This window comes from Sapajus apella, unplaced genomic scaffold (genome assembly GCF_009761245.1).
Source record: "Sapajus apella isolate SASKATOON/1434 unplaced genomic scaffold, GSC_monkey_1.0 scaffold39, whole genome shotgun sequence".
NCBI classification, from domain to species: domain Eukaryota; kingdom Metazoa; phylum Chordata; class Mammalia; order Primates; family Cebidae; genus Sapajus; species Sapajus apella.
In genome coordinates this window covers 1,997,992-2,017,360 of record NW_022436979.1, presented here as the reverse complement: position 1 = coordinate 2,017,360, position 19,369 = coordinate 1,997,992, and the positions used below count along the sequence as shown (strand labels likewise).

General features: G+C 39.2%; 1 protein-coding gene across 1 annotated transcript in view; it reads right to left on the bottom strand.

Annotated features, from left to right (window-relative positions):
- ANXA10 (annexin A10) overlaps positions 1-19,369 on the bottom strand; it is a 100,893-nt gene that overhangs the window by 39,837 nt on the left and 41,687 nt on the right. Inside the window, exon 3 of the mRNA XM_032298610.1 lies at positions 11,652-11,746. Within this exon, the coding sequence (XP_032154501.1) occupies positions 11,652-11,746 (95 nt within the window). The remainder of the gene's footprint in view (positions 1-11,651; positions 11,747-19,369) is intronic.

The following is a 19,369-nucleotide window of genomic DNA, read 5'->3' as shown; positions in this document are numbered from 1 at the left end:
AATCCTAAGTCCCTCAACTGACTGAATGAACCCCTTCCTGGCCAAGGGGCCCCAGTGAAATCTTGAAAACTGAGTTCCTGGCAATGATGGATGGAAGGTAGAACAAACATTATGATACACCCTGCCTAGCTCACTGCCTTTCTTTCCTGAGAGTTAACAGAAACCAGCCCTTTGGAAAGATTCGCTCCAACCCTCTTACACTGCCCCTCCTTTTACTGGTTTAGACAAAACAACCACTCAGCATTCTTTCCTGGATAGAGACCACCGGCCACTGAGTGGTTCTGGCCAGTCTATGGAGGATGTGGAGAGAGGGTTTTCTGTCCCCTTTTGGGGTCAGGGGGCTGAAAATTCCACCCTCGTATCATGCTAACACCGTCATGTTTTGAACATGGGTCCCACGGAGAGGGATGAAGCTTAACTGCGCATGTGCCTGTTTCTCCTTTCATAAATATTCATGACTCCTGTAGCTTATTGAATATGTATATTCAGCCACCCAATTCTGCATAAATTCATGTCTTGTTCTTGTGGCTATCAAAGGGTCTATTTCCAGTTTTTGGCAGGAGACCACGCTTCCGAGCCTGTTAGAATGGCCACCCTGCAGGCTGCAACCTTTTATAAAAAATAAAGCCTTCCTTTCCAGATTTACGAACCTTGTTATTCTTCAGTTGACAGTATCATGACAACATTTGTGCAAGCTGCTTTGTCACTTTGCAGTGGTAAGAGAATGTTCTTTCGAATAACTTCGTTTTACAGATATTTTCGCAGTTTACATAATGATATAATTTTCAATAAAATTTGCATTCTTATTTTTTTGTCTGATAATGATAATACTTGGGTCTTCTAGACAAACATAGTATATTAAAGCTAAAATGCTCCCCTTTCAAATACCTGATAAAATGTAACAAAAATACTTTTAACGGTATGCATGATTTGAAAGAAAGAGAAACCTCTGGATGTAAAAATCAGGGAAAAAATGAAAAGCCAGGAGGTAAGCAAGTGAGCTGACCTTGGAGATGAACTTGCAGGTGACTGGGGAAAGGAGAGCTTGGTTTTGAGAACTGTTTTGTTTGAGTTTTAATGCCTAATTTAGGGCACTGTATGAGGAGAAGAGAACATTTACTGGGCAGTGTAACACAGGGAATTAAGCCTGAAACCTCATGTATGAGGTTGCCACCCTCAAAGCGTTCTATCTGCAGTAGCAGCATGAACTAGAAGAAAAATATCATTCAGCATTGAAAGGCTGGCAGAAAGCTCACGCTCACCACTCCTTGCCTGGGCTGTGAGTAAACGGACATGTTCCCTGATAATCTGAAATAATAGACCCGTGTTTTCCTTGGGCTTGAAGTTCAAATTTACTTTACTCATGGGAACAGAGACCTCCATGAAGAGAAATAATCATGAAAGCGGATCCTAAACTGGTGATTCTCATGGAACAGAAGAAGCCAATGCAAAACCAGTCTTCGGAAATTCTTGGACACTCCAAACAGAAAAAGATTCTCACTAAAGAAATAAATACCTGGTAGACTCTGCAACAATAAGAATTGGAACCCCATGAATTTGAGATCGTTAATAACAATCTGAGGATTTGCTATGAAAAAAGTTAACAGACTCTTTAAAGAAGGCAAATAAAATTCTAGAAATTAAAAACCATTAGAATTTAAAGAGTAGGTAACAAAAAACTGAAGATGAAATCAGTACATTGGCAAAATAGATTTTAAAATGACAAAAAAATTCCATATATGTAGACAAGAAATCTATGGTATGAACATAAAGTTAACAGACTTGAAAGAGTGAAGGAGAAGGACAGAGTTTGGTGTAATAGGATTCACAGTAGGAGAGAATGTAGAGAGAGACACTATTTGCAGTCTTCCATAATATGTGAATCCTCAGCGATTTAGACAAAAATATACAAGCATGCTGAGTACCACAGTGAAACTGCAGAATACCAAAAATGAAAACTATCTTAAAAGCATCCAGAGAGTAAAAGAATCTATAGAAAAAAGAATGAAAACAAACAAAATCATACCTCTCGATGTGAGAAGAGCTTTCTCAAAAGTGTTGATAAGGGCCAGAAAAAGAAAAATTAAAGTTGTATTTGCAAGGATGTAGGGAAAAATAGCTAGGATTCAGCTCAGAATTCTATAGCTATCTAAACTAATATTTAACAATGAGGAAATGATGACGATATTCTCCGGACAAGACTGAAATTATTTAACATTCGTTTATTTCCAAAAAAAAAAAAAAAAAGAAAAAAAGAAAAGGAACTGCTAATGTATGTCCTTTTGAAAAACATCACATTGAAACCAGATAGCATTGGTTATTAGAAGAAAAATGTATAAATAAATTAAAATCACAAATAAGACTAACGAAACACTAACTTACACAATGGCATAAAAATGATTAATTTGGGGAAGTATAAAACAAGGTGGAATAAAAATATTGGGCAATAATAATATGCTGCCTGGGAAATTTCCTCAGCTTTTATGTCAACAGGCAAAAACTCGAGATAAGAGATGTTATTGTGAACATAGGCTAGCAAGTAAGATAGAGTCCATTTTAAATACTGACTCATTTAAAACAATTGTCACGGCTGGGTGTGGTGGCTCACGCCTATAATCCCAGCTCTTTGGGAGGCCGAGGTGGGTGGATCACAAGGTCAGGAGTTCAAGACCAGTCTGGCCACGATGGTGAAACCCCATCTCGACTAAAAATATAAAAATTAGCCCAGTGTGGTGGTGGGCGCCTGTAGTTCCATCTACTCAAGAGGCTGAGGCAGAGAACTCCTTGAACCCGGGAGGTGGAAGTTGCAGTGAGCCAGGATTGCACCACTGCACTCCAAACTGAGCAACAGAGCAAGACTCTGTCTCAAAATAATAATAATAATAATAATAATAATAATAATAATAATTTTCACCTGTGAGTGAAACCCAAGTCAGTCAAAGGGCTCAAACACCTTGGCTATGAAATAACTGTAGTTTTGACCTCTGACTCAAGGGTCCACAAAGCTGAAACACCTGGGGTCAGTAATGAAGAAGTTGCACCTGATGTAGGACTTTGTATAGCCCAAAACCATTGGAAATTAATTTGATTAAAGTGTGCACAGCCATGTACAGGAAATCAATGTGTCATGCTGACAGATACAGAGCTGCTCTCTCCATGTCCCCTGATCTTTTCCTTCCTTCTCCCCCAGCTTCTACTACTTTCAAGAAAAGATGAGTGGGATTGGGACAGAGATTTTCCTGTTTCCATTGAGGACTAGGGCTATGCACGCTTGCCTTTGGTGGGGCAGGAGGACTCCGGGATATATAAATTTGCCCGATGCAGGTGTCCATGTTGCCATTCTACCTGGACCCATAGATGGAAGTACACTCAAATTCAAAGGTTGGGTTTGAGCAAAGTTTAAAATGAAGAAGAAAAAAACCTTATGATTGGAGAGCTTTGGACTATTATAACTTCCACTGTTGAATTTGCTTGGTATTCATGTTTATTTGTTTCTTCTGTGAATGCTTCTAAATACTGGAGGGAAGTGTTTCCATAGGAAAAGAGCATATGTAAGAAGTGCTACTACCTATGACGCCCCATACGCCTAACGATCACTTTCAGGCACGAGTTTCTGTGACAGATGGTTTGCTGACTGGAGCCTCTGGCGAGGGAGATCCGCCTCTCAAAGTTGTCTGTTGATGCTTTAAACTTGTTGCCTTCCTGATACATTTTCAGGTATATCCCTTTTAGAAATCAGCTACTGGCCTGTGATTGGACTCTTCTAGAAACTGAATGCCTGATCCATGGAGGCATCGTGACCCTGATGCCTGGACTGAGAAGGTGGAAGGAAACCAGCAAGTCTCACCTGTCAAATAGAAGTGGCACTTTGAAGAATCCACCAGGCCTGGACCCTGCAGTGCCTTAAATTTACATGGAAAAAAAAAATGGTAGCTATTCTTCTGGGGGAAACTCAGGGGGAAGTCAGCAAGCTGCTGATTCAGTGGGGACCTCAATCAGTTGCTCTAAATGCCATGGCCTGGTTGGCTGGTGATTCAGATAAGCTGAAACCAGATAGTGTCCACTGTGCTGCTGCGGGTGCTCAACTCAGAAATACCTGTGCAAGACTGAAAATGAATGATTCTCGCCCCATGGGAAGACATCAAGGCTATTACAGCTCTCAACAGTGTTCCCCTTGATAAACTCAATGTTTTTACTCACTCTTGGGTTGTTAGGCCTTCTCTTTGGCTTAACTTTTGGAAAAACACAAACTGCATATTCAACAGGAGTTTCCTTCTGTAGTCTGTGGGGAAAAATTGCAGGTGCTGGTAACTTTTGTGTTCTTCTTACAGCTGTTCACAGTAAGGACTGATTCTCTGATGAGACCCATTGGAATCCAGGCGCTGATCTGCCTGCATTGCTCAGATCACGCAATTGCTACCTGGATTCATCATCAGACTGGACATCACAATATACACACCATCCAAAGTTGGACATGTGGTAAAGCATTCTATGTTTCTGATGCCAAGGTTACCACCGCTTGCCAATCTGGTCACTTTTGTCAAAGACTGACTTGTGTTTGTCATGGGAAAGGAAACCACAATTTATAGGACATTATCCCTGCAGTTCTGGCAGAGGGCTGCATCAGACTTTGATCACCTCATGGGGCTTCTGTAGGTCCTCACAAATGATGACACATTTTCAAGTTACAATATTGCTGTTTCATTCAATCAGCTGACTTCAGCCACATTGCTGCGTCCATGAAAATAATCTGTGCCCCATGTTTTTGGCTTTCCACACTACTTGCACTCTGACCGTCATGCAGTTTTATTAAAAATGCCACTCAAGTTTGGGCATGTAATCCCAGCACTTTGGGAGGCTGAGGCGGGTGGATCACCTGAGGTCAGGAGTTCAAGACCAGCCTGGCCAACAGGGCGAAACCTTGTCACTATTAAAAATACAAAAATTAGCCTGGTGTGGTGGCTTGCACCTATAATCCCAGCTACTCAGGAGGCTGCTTGAACCTGGGAGGCAGAGGTTGCAGTGAGCCAAGATCACACCACTGCACTCCTGCCTGGGCAATAGAGCAAGACTCTGTCAAAAAAAAAAAAAAAAAAAAAAAAGTCACTCAACAATAGACTAAGAGTCAAGATATTTGATAGACCTTTGATGCTCTCTGCTGTCCCTAGGCTTCTGGTATTGCTGCCAGTTGATCAGCTCAGGAAGATTTCTCACTCTATCTTCTTGACCTTCGTCTGGCCTACTTAGCTCAGTAGGGAAGTCTGGTCCCTGAATTCAGTAGTTTCTGAAAAATAATAATCTCCTTTCAGTTTCCTGGAAAATGACCATGATGGAGGAAGAGGGTCATGTAAACCTATTTTGAAAATTTGGGATTTCACGCTGACCTTTTCTGAGCACGATGCTTCTTTCTTTCTCTTAATACTGAAATCACCTTTGCAAAACTTACAACTGAGACAATGATTATGGCGAAAGAAATCTGGCCTAACTGACTCCATCTTGCTTCTAACTGCCAAGCTGTCCTTGTTCATTCCTGGGCATCTGCTGAACTAACTTTGGGAGGAACTTATCTTACAGTTTCACTGTGAAACAAAGATGATAACCCTTTTCTAAAACAAATCCCCTAGAATGCCTTTGCAAGACTAACAAATTAGCTACGAGATGAGAAATTGTGGTTTAGGAGTCTTGCAGCTGGAGGCTGCGCCATTCTGAGCCTCCCTAACTTGTTCCTTGGGATAACATCACTATTATAAAACCAAGGTTCAGTGCTTGAGACATTTTGCAGACCCTGTGCTTGGTGGATTAGCTGGCAACACCCAGATGGATAAACTGGCTCATCTGGGCTTGTGGTCCCCACCCAGCAGTAAGCTGATTCAGTGAAGAGGACGGCTTTCACTCCCTATGATTTCATTTCTGAACCAAGCAATCAGCACTCCTCACTTTCTGACTCCCTTCCCACCAAATTATCCTTAAAAACCCCAATCCCCAAGTTTGCAGAAAGACTGATCTGAGTAATAACAGAATGCCAGTCCCCTGTACGCTGGCTCTGTGTGAATTAAACTCTATTTATATGCCACTGTCTTGATAAATTGGCTCTGTCTTGTCAGTGGGCAAAGAGAACCCACTGTGCGGTTACAATACCAACTTCGGGGTGTCCTGGTTGATTCTCTGGGTGGTAGCCTCATCAAAAGTGAGCATAGGAATTCAAACTCAATTCTGGTTCAGTCACTTGGATTCTCTCTGGAATCTCATCATCACAGATCATAAGAACAAGGATCATTCTTTTGGGAACACTATGTGTGGGTCATCATAGCTTTCTGGAAACTGTATGAAAATGGCTTTGCCCCTCTTGTACCTGACCATTCCACATAAAAGTCCTAGGTATAAGGTGGAAATGATAGGAAAAAACAAAAACAAAAAACAAAAAACTGAAGTTACAGCTACTGGAATGGGACAAGTCAATTTTCTGGTGGTAGAGTAAGAACAACAGTTGGGCATGGTAGCTCATACCTGTAACCCCAGAACTTTGGGAGGCTGAGGCGAGTGATCACCTGAGGTCAGGAGTTCAAGACCAGCCTCGCCAACATGGTGAATCCCCATCTCTACCAAAAATACAAAAATTAGCTGGGCATGGTGGCATGCTCCTGTAATCCCAGCTACTCAGGAGGCTGAGGCAGGAGAATTGCTTGAACCAGGAAGCAGAGGTTGCAGTGAGCTGAGATCATGCCATTGCACTCCAGGTTGGGCAACAGAGCAAGATTGGCCAAGACTATTACAAGATAGGTTGCCCTGGACTTCCTCCTGTGGTCAGCTGAGGGGTATCTGGAGCTCCTGCATAAGCCTTGGAGTGAGTGTCAACTTTAGATTAGTCACCCTCGAGTAGTCGACACTTGAGCAAAACCTGGAAAGACGTGAGGTGATTAACAGTGTTGATATCTGCTCTTCTAAGTCAGTGTTTGCTCCATTGAGAACAGCAGGCATTACTGAGAAGCTGTGGAAGAGACAGTGTAAGAGTCAGATAACCTTGGTTCAAGTTTTACCTTTGGGCAAGTGAGCCCTGGCGCTAAATTGCTTAACCAACAGTGCGGGCTAAATGAATGACAGACACCAGCATATATTAGAGCAGATAGTCCCTGTTTTAGGTGAAAAATGAGAACATGTAGTGCATCAATGCTGAATTTAAACTCCTTCAAGAATCACTGTGTGTTACTTCTCCCCATCTGCAAGGGAATTCCATTGTTCTCTTCCACTGCATTGCTTTTAACCAGCACTTGCTTTGGTGGGGAAGGTTGGAAGTGACCTCATGAATTATACTGATAAATATGTCAATCAGCGGAATTCCAAGTGGATTTTTAGTTAAGTCTAGGGATTAGTTTCTGCAATAGGTAAGGCAAAGCTGATGAAATTCAGCCACTCTGCACCAATGCAAAATGTCAAGGAATAAGTGTTTATGGAGCATGCTGAGAATTTCACTTCACTCAGCACTCAGAAAATAGTTCTTTCAACTCTTGATTATTCTTGTTAACATAAATTAAAAATATCATTTGATTAGCATGCGGGCTAATGTATACATTCTCACCACAGAGATACACCTTGGCCAGGTAGAAGAGGTAGTCCTAAATGTAAGCAGAAGTAGATGTCAAGAAGGCCTTACTGATGGTCAGGGATATTTACCTGGTAGCAGCCAGGGCAAGGAATGAGAGAACAGAGAAATCTAGGCAATTGGCATGAATTCATTTTAACTACAGAGTGGATAATGAAAGGGTGTTTTTCCTTTTCTTTAAAAAAAAGTAAATGGACAGAATACTATTCCTTAGATGCGCTGATTCTGTAAACAAAATCCCTCTTTTATGCCAGACCTGGGCTGAGCTCTGTAGGGAGAGCAGCAAATAATACAGTCCCTGGTTTTCCGGGAGATTACAGTGTTGTTGGCAAGATGTAAAAGTGAACCAGCAAAACTCAATATGGCAAGGGCCATGGTAGCATTATACACAAGGACCTCTTGGAACCAGGCAAGAAACAGCTCATCAGAGCCGAGGGTGAGCGTGACAGGCTGCCCCGAGCAGGCAAAGCATGCCTGTGTGTTATTGCAAGAGTTGCAGCTAGATGTGCCTTTACGATGTCATTCAATAACATGAATTAAGCAATCTTGGTTTGCTAGACAGACATTTGTGGTAAGCTCTAGGAGGAACAAGAATCATCCCAGTTCTCAAGGATTTAGAGCATGGTAAAGTGAAACAGATACAAACAAGCTCACAGATGTGTCATTAGTTACTGTGAGGAAGTTACAAAAAGGATGTGTTAGCAGCCAGGTCTGTTGCATTTGTTCTGGTGGGGGGCTGTGAGGTCTTGTGTCCGGTATCTGGACGGATGACAGATGTTCAGCATGTGATGCTGAAGTCAGGTTATTGAAGACAGATGCAACAACAGGACTGGAGGTGAGGGGCAGGCGTGGTTAATGTGAAGAACTACAAGTACAGCAGTTCCATTTGGCTGCAGGTGAAAGGTGTTAGGGAAGGGGAGAGAGATGAAGACAGAGAGCAGAAACAAAGCAAGCAAGGCTTTGTGAGCCCTGGGGAGGCATTAGGTTTCTTCCATGTGTTAGAGTAGGCAGGTATCTAGACCTGTGCAGGTGGGGGAGCCCTTGAGAAAGGAAAAGCTTGGGAAGACTCAGGCCCCAGGGACCACCCACCATTTACATATTAATAGCATCTCTAATGCAAGAGTGGGTAGACAATTTGTCAATTGAAAGCAGAAAGGAGGAAAAAAGGCAAAGGAGAAATTAATAAGAAATATGTAGGCCCAGCAAGTATAAATTTGACTGCTGTGTGACCTTCCTGGGGTGGCGGTGATGAGCAATGCAACCATTAGGTAGAATTCCTATCCAATACTTGCACTGACTAATAGTAAGGGAGGGCCCCACAAACCTGGTAGGAACTAGGCAGGGAAAGGGTAAAGACTTACGGCAGAAGCAGAAAAACTAGATAAAAAAAAAAAAAAAGGCAGAGACTCGAGACAGGCAGGGAAATGTCTGGAAAAAATCTGATGTTATAAAACCTGACGCAGGACTCGCGGGGTGCTGCCGGCCCATTCTCTTTCAGCAGCCCGCTCTGCCTCATCTTTCAAAATGTCCTGTCTCTTTTTATTTATTTATTTTTAAAATTTATTTTTTTTTTTACTTTAGGTTCATACTATAGCTGGCATTTCTCCCCATGTTATTCCTCCCCACCCCACGCTGTCTCTCCCTTACCCCCCAACTGCCCCCAGTGTGTGATGTTCCTCTCCCTGTGTCCATGTGTTCTCGTTGTTCAACACCCATCTATGAGTGAAAACATGTGGTGTCTGATTTTCTGTTCTTGTGTCAGTTTGCTGAGAATGATGGTTTCCCGATTCATCCAAGTCCCTACAAAGGGCATGAACTCATCGTTTTTTATGGCTGTGTAGTATTTGACGGTGTATATGTACCACATTTTCTTTGTCCAGTCTATCGTTGATGGGCATTTGGGTTGGTTCCAGGTCTTTGCTATTGTGAACATATGTGTGCATGTGTCTTTATAGTAGAACGATTTATAGTTCTTTGGGTATATACCCAGTAATGGGATTACTGGGTCAAATGGAATTTCTATTTCTAGATCCTTGAGAAATCGTCACACTGTCTTCCACAATGGTTGAACTAATTTACATTCCCATGAACAGTGTAAAATTGTTCTTATTTCTCCACATCCTCTCCAGCATCTGTTGTCTCCATATTTTTTAATGATCGCCATTCTAACTGGCGTGAGATGATATTTCAGTGTGGTTTTGATTTGCATTTCTCTAATGACCAGTTATGATGAGCATTTTTTCATATGTTTGTTGGCCTTATACAGAATGTCCTGTCTCTTTAAATAAACTCTGCTTCCTATTTTCCTTCAAGTAAAGCTTTCTGCTGTCTCTGCATTGTCACTTGGTCTTTATCTTGCTCCCAACATGACTAAGGACCAAGGATTCCCCACACTTCTGAGTAATCCATGGACACACGGATATTTGTAGGGAGAAATAAACATTCAAGGATTAAAGGGGCAAAGTGATGTGTGAAAATTTAGGTCTTGAGTCATTCTGGCTACAGTTTGGGGACAGACTGGAGTGGGAAGGGACTAAGGGTAACCGGGACCAGTTAGGAGTTTCAGCATTAGTCGGGACACAAAATGATCAAGATGTAAATTAAGATCGTGTAAGTGAGTTTAAGAGAGAAGTGTGAGAAAAGAAGTAATTTACAGAACTTGATAACTGATTGTCAATGACAAGGGTATTTCAGAGGAGAGAGGCAAATATGACTTCCAGTTTTCCAGGTGGCGCAATTTAGTGTATCAGCTGAGGTTTTCCAGGAGGTATGAATTATTCAGCAAAACTGAGGGTATAAGAAACTCTGAGACTTTACATGTATAGCGAAAAGTTCTTCACTGGAGTATAAATTCTTTAGTAGATTTAAAATTCCTTGAGTGTAAGTAACTCATTTAAAATTATTTTACTCTGCTTTAGCATACTTTTGTAGAGCTTGATAAAGTAACGTTTTCAGGCTAAATTTAACTTGATATATAAAAAGAAAACATGTATGTAAACCTTTGGGTTAAAAAGAAAGTTACTCAAAAATGGCATTTCTTATAGCGCTATGCATATTAAAACAGTGTTAGATTACCAATGATACAACTTTTATGGTTTTCATATTCTCTTTCAAAAGAAATCTAGTACTGGTGCCGGGGGAACATAAGCTGAGGTAACAGTTTGTATGGAAAAGAAGGTGTAACTGCTCTTCTAATTTGGCTTAATTCAACTAATGTCACTAGTGGAAGTGGCTTTTAGATTATTAACTCAACCTAAAGCTGAGGGCTATCTTTTATTTCATGTATTAATTATAGTTGTTCAAAGACTGGGATTTAGAGGTGGAGTAAATTTGCATGGACTAACTCTACAGAAAACGTTTATGCTAGTGTTTTATGGATAAAGCTCAGCTGATGAGGTAATTGCCCTTTTGGCCTGAAGAGTTTTTGTTCTGAATTTGTGGTTTAAATGCATAACACAAGCAAGGAGTCTTAAATGGTAGTTGCTTTGAAATTAGAGTGTGATTACTTTCAAACACTATAGATAGTCTTATTGCCTTAAACTATTTTTAAACTGCCATTCTTTTTTTAATGGTCTCTCTAGCTGCATGCCAGTGAAAGGAAAAGCTAGTAGAGAATTCACTTTGGTTGAGAGTTAGGTGAGGATCTGCAGGGAATTGTAGGAAAAGCTGTTATTTTTTGACCGGAGATCATTAGTTTTTTATAAGCCTTCCCTACAGCTCTAGGCAGGGGCGTTCCCAGCACAACACTTGAAGCCTAATTGGACCCTCTGGCAATGTAAGGTTATTAAAACTTTTCATTTGGGGACACTGAATGATTCTGGGGAGAGAACTTGTGGTCACTGGTCACTGTGAGTGTGAACATATTTCACATGTATATTTGTTTCATAATATAGATTTCATTCCTTAAAACATGTTAGAGGAACTTGAACTGTTTCTGACATACAATGGTATCTGAGAGGCTTGCAATCTGAGATTTAAAAAAATAAGTCTGATTCTCTGTGAGTCTTTCAGGAGATTGCCCTAGAAATAGGTCAAGATAAAGTGACCTTACCCGGCCATACATGCTCTTGTATGCCTCTGCAATCATCAGCCTTTGTGCATTGCAGCGCTGAGTTAGAATGTTGATCAGCATGTCTTTGTCACAGTCTGGAAAAGAATAATATTTAAAGATTAGCAAAGTTGCTACTTTGTAGTTAGGAAGAATCCATTTTCTAGGGATCATAAACAGTGTGCAAGCATTATCCCTGATGGCATTTTACAGCAGGGAACAATTTTAACTAAAATTGGAAATCATATAATGATGCTTGATGAAGCCTGGATTCTTTCTGTCTCCTATGTTAGTGCCATTACTACAAACTAGGCATTGAAGGAACATTCCTCAAAATAACAAAAGCCGTATATGACAAACTCACAACCAACATCATACTGAACATGGAAAACTTTCCCTCTGAGAACTGGAACAAGCCAAGGATGTTTTCTTTCACCACTCCTATTCAGCATAGTACTGGAAGTCCTAGCTAGAGCAATCAGGCAAGAGAAAAAAGCATCCAAATTAGAAAAAAGGAAGCCAAACTATCTCAGTTTGCTGATGACATGATCTTACTATCTTACGGAAAACTATAAAGACTCCTCCAGAAGACTCCTAGATTTGATAAATGACTTCAGTAAAGTTTAGGGATACAAAATCAATATACGAAAATCAGCAGCACTGCTATACACCAACAATGATCATGCTGAGAACCAAATCAAGTACTCAATTCCATTTATAATAGCTACAAAAAATAAATAAAATATCTAGGAATACATTTAACCGAGGAAGTGAAAGATCTCTATAAGGGTAACTACAAAACACTGTTGAAAAAAATCATAGATGGCACAAACAAATGGAAAAATATTCCATGCTTATGAATTGGAAGAATACATATCACTAAAATTATCATACTGTCCAGAGCAATTTACAGATTCAATGCGATCACTATCAGGCTATCAGTGTTATTTTTTGTTGAATTAGGATAAAACAATCCTAAAATTCATAAGAAGCCAAAAGAGAGCCTGAATAGCCAAAGCAATCCAACACAAAGAGAACAAAGCCAAAGTCATCATATTACCCGATTTCACATTATATTACAAAGCTATAGTAATCAAAACAGCATGGTACCACCATAAAAACAATATAAAACCAATAACTCCATTAAAAAGTGGGCAAAGGATATGAACAGATTTTTTTTTTCCCAAAAGAAGACATACAAGCAGCAACCAAACATAAATAAATGCTCAACATCATGAATCAGCAGAGAAATGCAAGTTAAAACCCCAATGAGATACCATCTTACATCAGTCAGAATAGCTATTATTAAAATGTTAAAACAACAGATGTTGGAGAGGGTGTGCAAAAAAAGGAATGCTTAAACACTGTTGGTAGAAATGTAAATTAGTAGATCTTTATGGGAAACAGTACAGAGATTTCTCAAAGAACTAAATATAGAACGACCATTTGACTCAGCAATTCCACTATGGTGTGTACATACCCAAAGGGAAAATAATTATTATGTAAAAAGATACCTGCACTTCTGTGTTTATTGCAGCACCATTTATAATAGCCAAGGTATGGAATCAACCTAAGTATCTATCAATGGATGATTGGATAAAGAAAATGTGGCATATACATACCATGGAATACTACTCAGCTATAAAAAAGAGTGAAATATTGTCTTTTGCAACAACATAGATGGAATTGGAGGTCATTATCCTAAGTGAAAGAACTCAGAAACTGTCAAGTACTATTTGTTCTTACTGATGGGTGGGACGCTAAATGAAGGATACATGTGGACATGTTGAGTAGGATAATAGATATTAGAGACTCCAAACAGGGAGGGCGTGGAAGAGAGGAAAGGGTTAAAAAATTCCCTATTGGGTATGATATTCAGTATTCAGGTGATGGGTACACTAAAAGCACAGACTCCACGTGTCCCTCTTAACTATATATAAAATTTTGAAAGCAAAGTAAAAATCCAATCAAAAGTACAGAGTGAAGAAAATACAGAGTCTCTTCAACCAACTCTTTTACCCCGCCAGAAATGGCTTCCTTGACTTTTAAGCTGATTAGTGTTTAAATGGGAGCAACATCTGATATGGTTTGGATTTATGTCCCCACCTGGCTATCCTGTGCAACTTTGAGACACTGCTTCCTGCATCCCAGCTGCTTCAGTTCCAGCCTTGGCTAAAAGAGCTCCAGATATTTCCCGGGTTGCTGCTCCAGAGGGTGCAAGCTGGAATTGCCAAGGCTTCTATGTGGTGTTAAGTCTGTGAGTGCATGGACAGCAAGAGTTGAGGTTTGGGAGCCTCTGCCTAGATTTCAAAGGATATATGGAAACATATGTCTGTCCATGCAGAAGTCTGCTGCAGATGCAGAGCCTTCATGGGGAAATATATACTGGGGGAGTGTGGAGGGAAGAAGCGGGGTTGGAGCCCCTACACTGGGGCACTGCCTGGTGGAGCTGTGAGAAGAGGGCCACCATCCTCCAGACCCTAGAATGGTAGATCCACTGACATCTTGCACCATGCACCTGGAGAAGCACAGGGTCTCAACACCAGCCCTTGAGAGTAGCCGTGGGGGCTGAGCTCTGCAAAGCCATGGGGGTGGAGCTTCCTGAGGCCTTGGGAGCCCACCCCTTGCATGAGTGTAGCCTGGTTGTGAGACATGGAGTCAAAGGAGATTGTTTTGGAACTTTAAGATTCAATGACTGCCCTGCCAAGTTTCAGGCTTGCGTGGGGCCTCTAGCACCTTTATTTTGGCTGATTTCTCTTCTTTGGAAAGGGAGTATGTAGCCAATGCCATGCCCCCATTGTACATTGAAAGTAACTAACTTGTTTTTGATTTTACAGGCTCATAGGCAGAAGGGACTACCGTTGTCTCAGAAGAGACGTTGGACTGTGAACTTTTGAGTTAATGCTGAAATGAGTTAAGGCTTAGGAGACTGTTGAGAATGCGTAACTGCATTTTGCAATGTGAGAACATAAGATTTGGGAGGGGACAGGGCAGAATGATATGGTTGGATTTATGCCTTTTTGCAAATCTCATGTCAAATTGTAATCTTGGAGGAGGGGCCTGGGATGAGGTGACTGGATCTTGGGGGTGGATTTCCCCCTTGCTGGTTTTGTGCTAGTGAATGCGTTCTCATAAGATCCGGTTGTTTAAAAGTGTGTTGCACCTCCCTTTCCTCCCTTCCTCCTGCTTCAGGCATGTAGGATGTGCCTGCTTCTCCTCTGCCTTGTGCCATGATTGTAAGTTTCCTGAGGTCTCCCTAGCCATGCTTTCTTACAGCCTGCAAAACCATGAGCCAATTAAATGTCTTTTTTTCATAAATTGCCCAGTCTTAGGTAGTTTTTTTATAGCAGTGTGGGAATTGACTAATACTGCATTGTTCTTGTTGAAAAGTTAGAGAGATATGGCTTATAATGTACATATATTAAGGAGGGAGGAGTAATCAAGAAGGAAATCATAAAAGCACAAGGCATCTGCGTGCTTCTGAGGGATGGTGTGATCCTGCTGTGCTTTGTGTGGAACACAGTCTATCTCCTCCCTCACATAGACTGTTTCTGGTCTGTGTATCCCTCACTTCTTCATGTGCCAACACACTGAGCTAAGAGACAAAGTTAGTGCACGATTAGTTTAGATAAATTTAGGTGTAACTATAGTCACAGCAGTGTGAGCAATCTGACATTAGCCTTTTCCTCAGCCTGATGAAAATTTAGACAGGTTTCTTCCTAACTACAGGTTCCTAACCTCCCTTTTATTAGAGCATTTATTTAGAAATGCAATTTCAATTCTTTCTCTGCCTCTTCAAGATGTAAATCTCTTCCCAGCCCCTAGCAGTTTGACAATCCAATATTGTATTTCTCAGGGATATGGGAGCCATCCTTTTGAAATGTAATCACTGGGAAGATAGAAACCGTTTTTCCCAGCGTCTGTGTGGGGACAAGAACCTGCCTTTGTTAAGTGCCAATCAGCAATTACAGATGGCCTAATCACATTGACCAATGCCCTCCCTGCCCAACATTCCTCAGTACTTCCCCACTAGCTCACCTCACTGCTTGAAAACTCTCCTGCCTTTTGTTTCATAGGATTTGAGTTCACTCTCTCCCCCTTCTTGCAATGGTCTCAATCCCTGCTGCAGAAGTCTTCCTTCCCTGTTTAATTCCATCTGATGTCATTTTTCTCTGACAAGAGGAGATATTTAATGGAGATGGGGAGAAAAATGAATTGAAAAGCTAGAATGTTAAGCAAATCATCTTTTGGAAGTTAAATCCATCCTGGATGGGCTTAGGATCACAGGAAGGCTATTAAGGTGCTGAAATATCCAGTGAATGAGAACAAGTGTTAAGAATTTACATAGAAGACTGTACCAATGAAAAGCAGAGGGAGGATTAGGGTATCTTATGCACAGACAAATGCTCTGAAAGCTGTAACAGGGAGGGAGAAAGGTTTAGAATTGGCTTCAAATATAGAAATTAATAGGTAATGAGAGAAAAGGCAGACTCCACTGAAAAGACATAGAGAAACGTGATGTCTGGCTCAAGCCCGTACCCTGGACTAAAGGCAAAAACATAGCTATAGAGGAATCTGTTAATTGCATGATGGATGTTCCAAAATGAATATATCTTTAATAATAAATAGAAAATTTTCAAATTACTTTCTTTGTCTTATTCTTACTCTTATCACATTTATGAACTTATTATAGTCTTGCTTTTTGTTCTTGTTCTGTTGAGATTATCCACAACCTAGCCCTCTGAAGTGCCCTTATTTTTTAGTTTTTGTAGTAATTCTTGTTTATTTTCCCAGAGATATTTATTTTATATGAATATCAATCGTTGTATTAACATTTTAAAATTAAAATAGCTGTAAATTTGGGAATCAATTTTCTGTCATTTACATGGCATTCCTGGCAACCTGTTATTTAAAGTTATTTCTTTTCTAAAAGAATTAGTAAAGACTTGCAGAGCTTTTTGCTAATGACAAGAAGCTTTATTTTGCTAAAGTTATTTATATTTGCACTTCTATTGATATTCCTAGTTATGTTATTTTTGTTTCATTTACTAACATATAACTGCTTAATTGAAGAAGTGACATTGAATTTTGTATTTACTATGTAGCCTAAAAAGTTATTGAACTCTCTTATGATAGTATGATTTTATTAATCTTGAATTTACAGATGTTTTTATTAATCTTTAATTTATAGATATATAATTTCTTCTTCATATAATCACAACTTTGATGTCTTCTTTGTAATAATTGTATGTTTTTCTCTTTCTTCTCCTACTGTGTTAGGTCAGGGATTTCTAAATAATTCATCTTTTTCTGATTTTAATGGAATTTTGGCATAATGAACCATCACAATTTTATTGAATTTTATTTTGTACAATTGACTCTTGTTATATGTAGTATTTATAGTCTACAAATTTGCCATGAACACTGAATTAGTAAATGTTGAACTATTTTCCTAGGGAAAATGCAGAGTGAGATATCTGAAACCCTATGGTTACAGTATTTTTTGTCAACTGAAATATCATTTGCATTGTAAGTTTGTTTGCCAATGTCCTTATGAAACAAGCCAGTCTTTTTAGCATTGAACTACGCTTCCACATAGCCTTCTCCTGTATAAACATTTAAGAGGCGTTTTAAAAGCTCTTCTATAGCTTCTTGATCTACATAACGTTTCTAACTTGCCACCCAACATTACTTTCAAAAGAAAGCTGACCACTTTGATTATTTTAAAAAATTATAAATTTTATCCTCAGTTATCATTTCATGAACCCGCAAATTCAGCTATTTTTTCATCTTTCCCATACTTCATAACATAGAATAGATGTTACTTCAGAGTTTTCCAAAGAGCATCATGCACAGATTAATACATTTTCTATTCATTTATTAATTCATTAACATTAAACTCATGGTCAACAGTACTATAACTTATTTGAATTTAGTTTATATAACACACATTTTTTTTAATTGAATCCTTCTTTTTGTGCATAGGAACACACTAGACAGTACATCAACACTATGCTCGAGGCCATTTTAAACAGCACAATGACCAAGCAAAGCCTAAAAATGCAAAATTGTGACACTCTATAGACTGCATAAAGGGCTTATTTAGAGCATGAAAGCTAAAAGAAGGCGGCAGAGGTCACTTTGTTTGATTTCAGGCAAAAATATGCATTCTAGTGATGAAAATTTTTCACGTTTCTGCACATGTCTGCAAATGACCATGAAAATCTGTGAATATTGATTGGGGGTTATAAGACAGTTTTAATAGGTAGATAAATTTGTAAATATAGCATTTGTAAATAATGAGGATTGATTGTATGGTCAAACGGGTAAAAGTGGCCTCCTAGGCAAGAAAACAATTATTACTAAAATTTCAAATTATTTCTTAAATATTTTATTTTTAATTTTTGTAGTTACATAGCAGGTATATGTATTTATGGGGTACACAGAAGTTTTGATATAGACATGTAATATGAAATAAGCACATCATGAAGAATGGGTTATCCATCTCCTCGAGTATTTATTCATTGAGCTGTAATGAAACAAGCCAGGCTTGTTAGCATTGAAATCCAATTATACTGTTTTAGATATTAAAAAATATAGTTATTATTGACTATAGTCACCTTGTTATGCTATCAAATAGTAGGTTTTATTCATTCTTCGTATTTTTCATACCCATTAATCATCCTCACCTCCTCAGCAGCCCTCTGCTACACTTCTCAAACTTTGGTGATCATCCTACTTTTTATGTTCATGTGTTCAATTGTTTTGATTTTTAGATCCCAGAAATAAATGAGAACCTGCAATGTTTGTCTTTCTGTGCCTGGCTTATTTCACTTAACATAATGATCTTCAGTTTCATCCGTATTATTGCACATGACAGGATCTCATTCTTTTTTATGGTTGAATTGTACTCTGTCGTGTATTTGAACCATATTTTTCTTTATTCATTTATCTGTTGATGCACAGGTTGCTTCCTAGTCTTACCTGTTATAAATAGTGCTGGAACAAACACAAGAGGGCAGATATCTCTTTGATATATTGATTTCCTTTCTTTTAGGTATATACCCAGCAGTGGATTTGCTGGATCATATAGTATAGCCCAATTTTTAAGTTTTTGAAGAACCTCAAAACTGTTCTCCATAGTGGTGGTAGTAATGCACATTTCTACCAGCAATGTACAAGGGTTCCTTTTTCTCCATATTCTTTCCAGAATTTGTTATTGCCTGTCTTTTGGATAAAACTTATTTTAACCAAGGTGAGTAAAATTATTTCCTAATAGCACTGAGTGGTCTACAAGAAACCAATATTAAAGATGCAGATAGATTAAAAGTAAAGAATGGAAAATTATATACCATGTTAATGCAATAAAATAAAGTTGGAGTAGCTATATTAATTTTAGACAAAAATACTTCAAAGCAAATAAAATTATCAGAAATAAAAGGATTATTACAAAATGATAAAGGGGTCAGTTCTTCAAGAAGCTATAACAAATCTTAATATATATGTGTCAAACAACAGAGTGCCAAAAGAGATGAGGAAAAAATAATAGAATTGCAAAGAGAAATAGATTAATCCATTGTATAACTGGGCAATTTAACAACTCTAGAGTAATTTGTCAATTACTCTATAAGTAATTGAAAAATCTAGCAGACAGAAAACCAGTGAGGGTATAATTGAAATGAACAGCACCATCAATCAAGTGGATCTAATTAACATTTGTA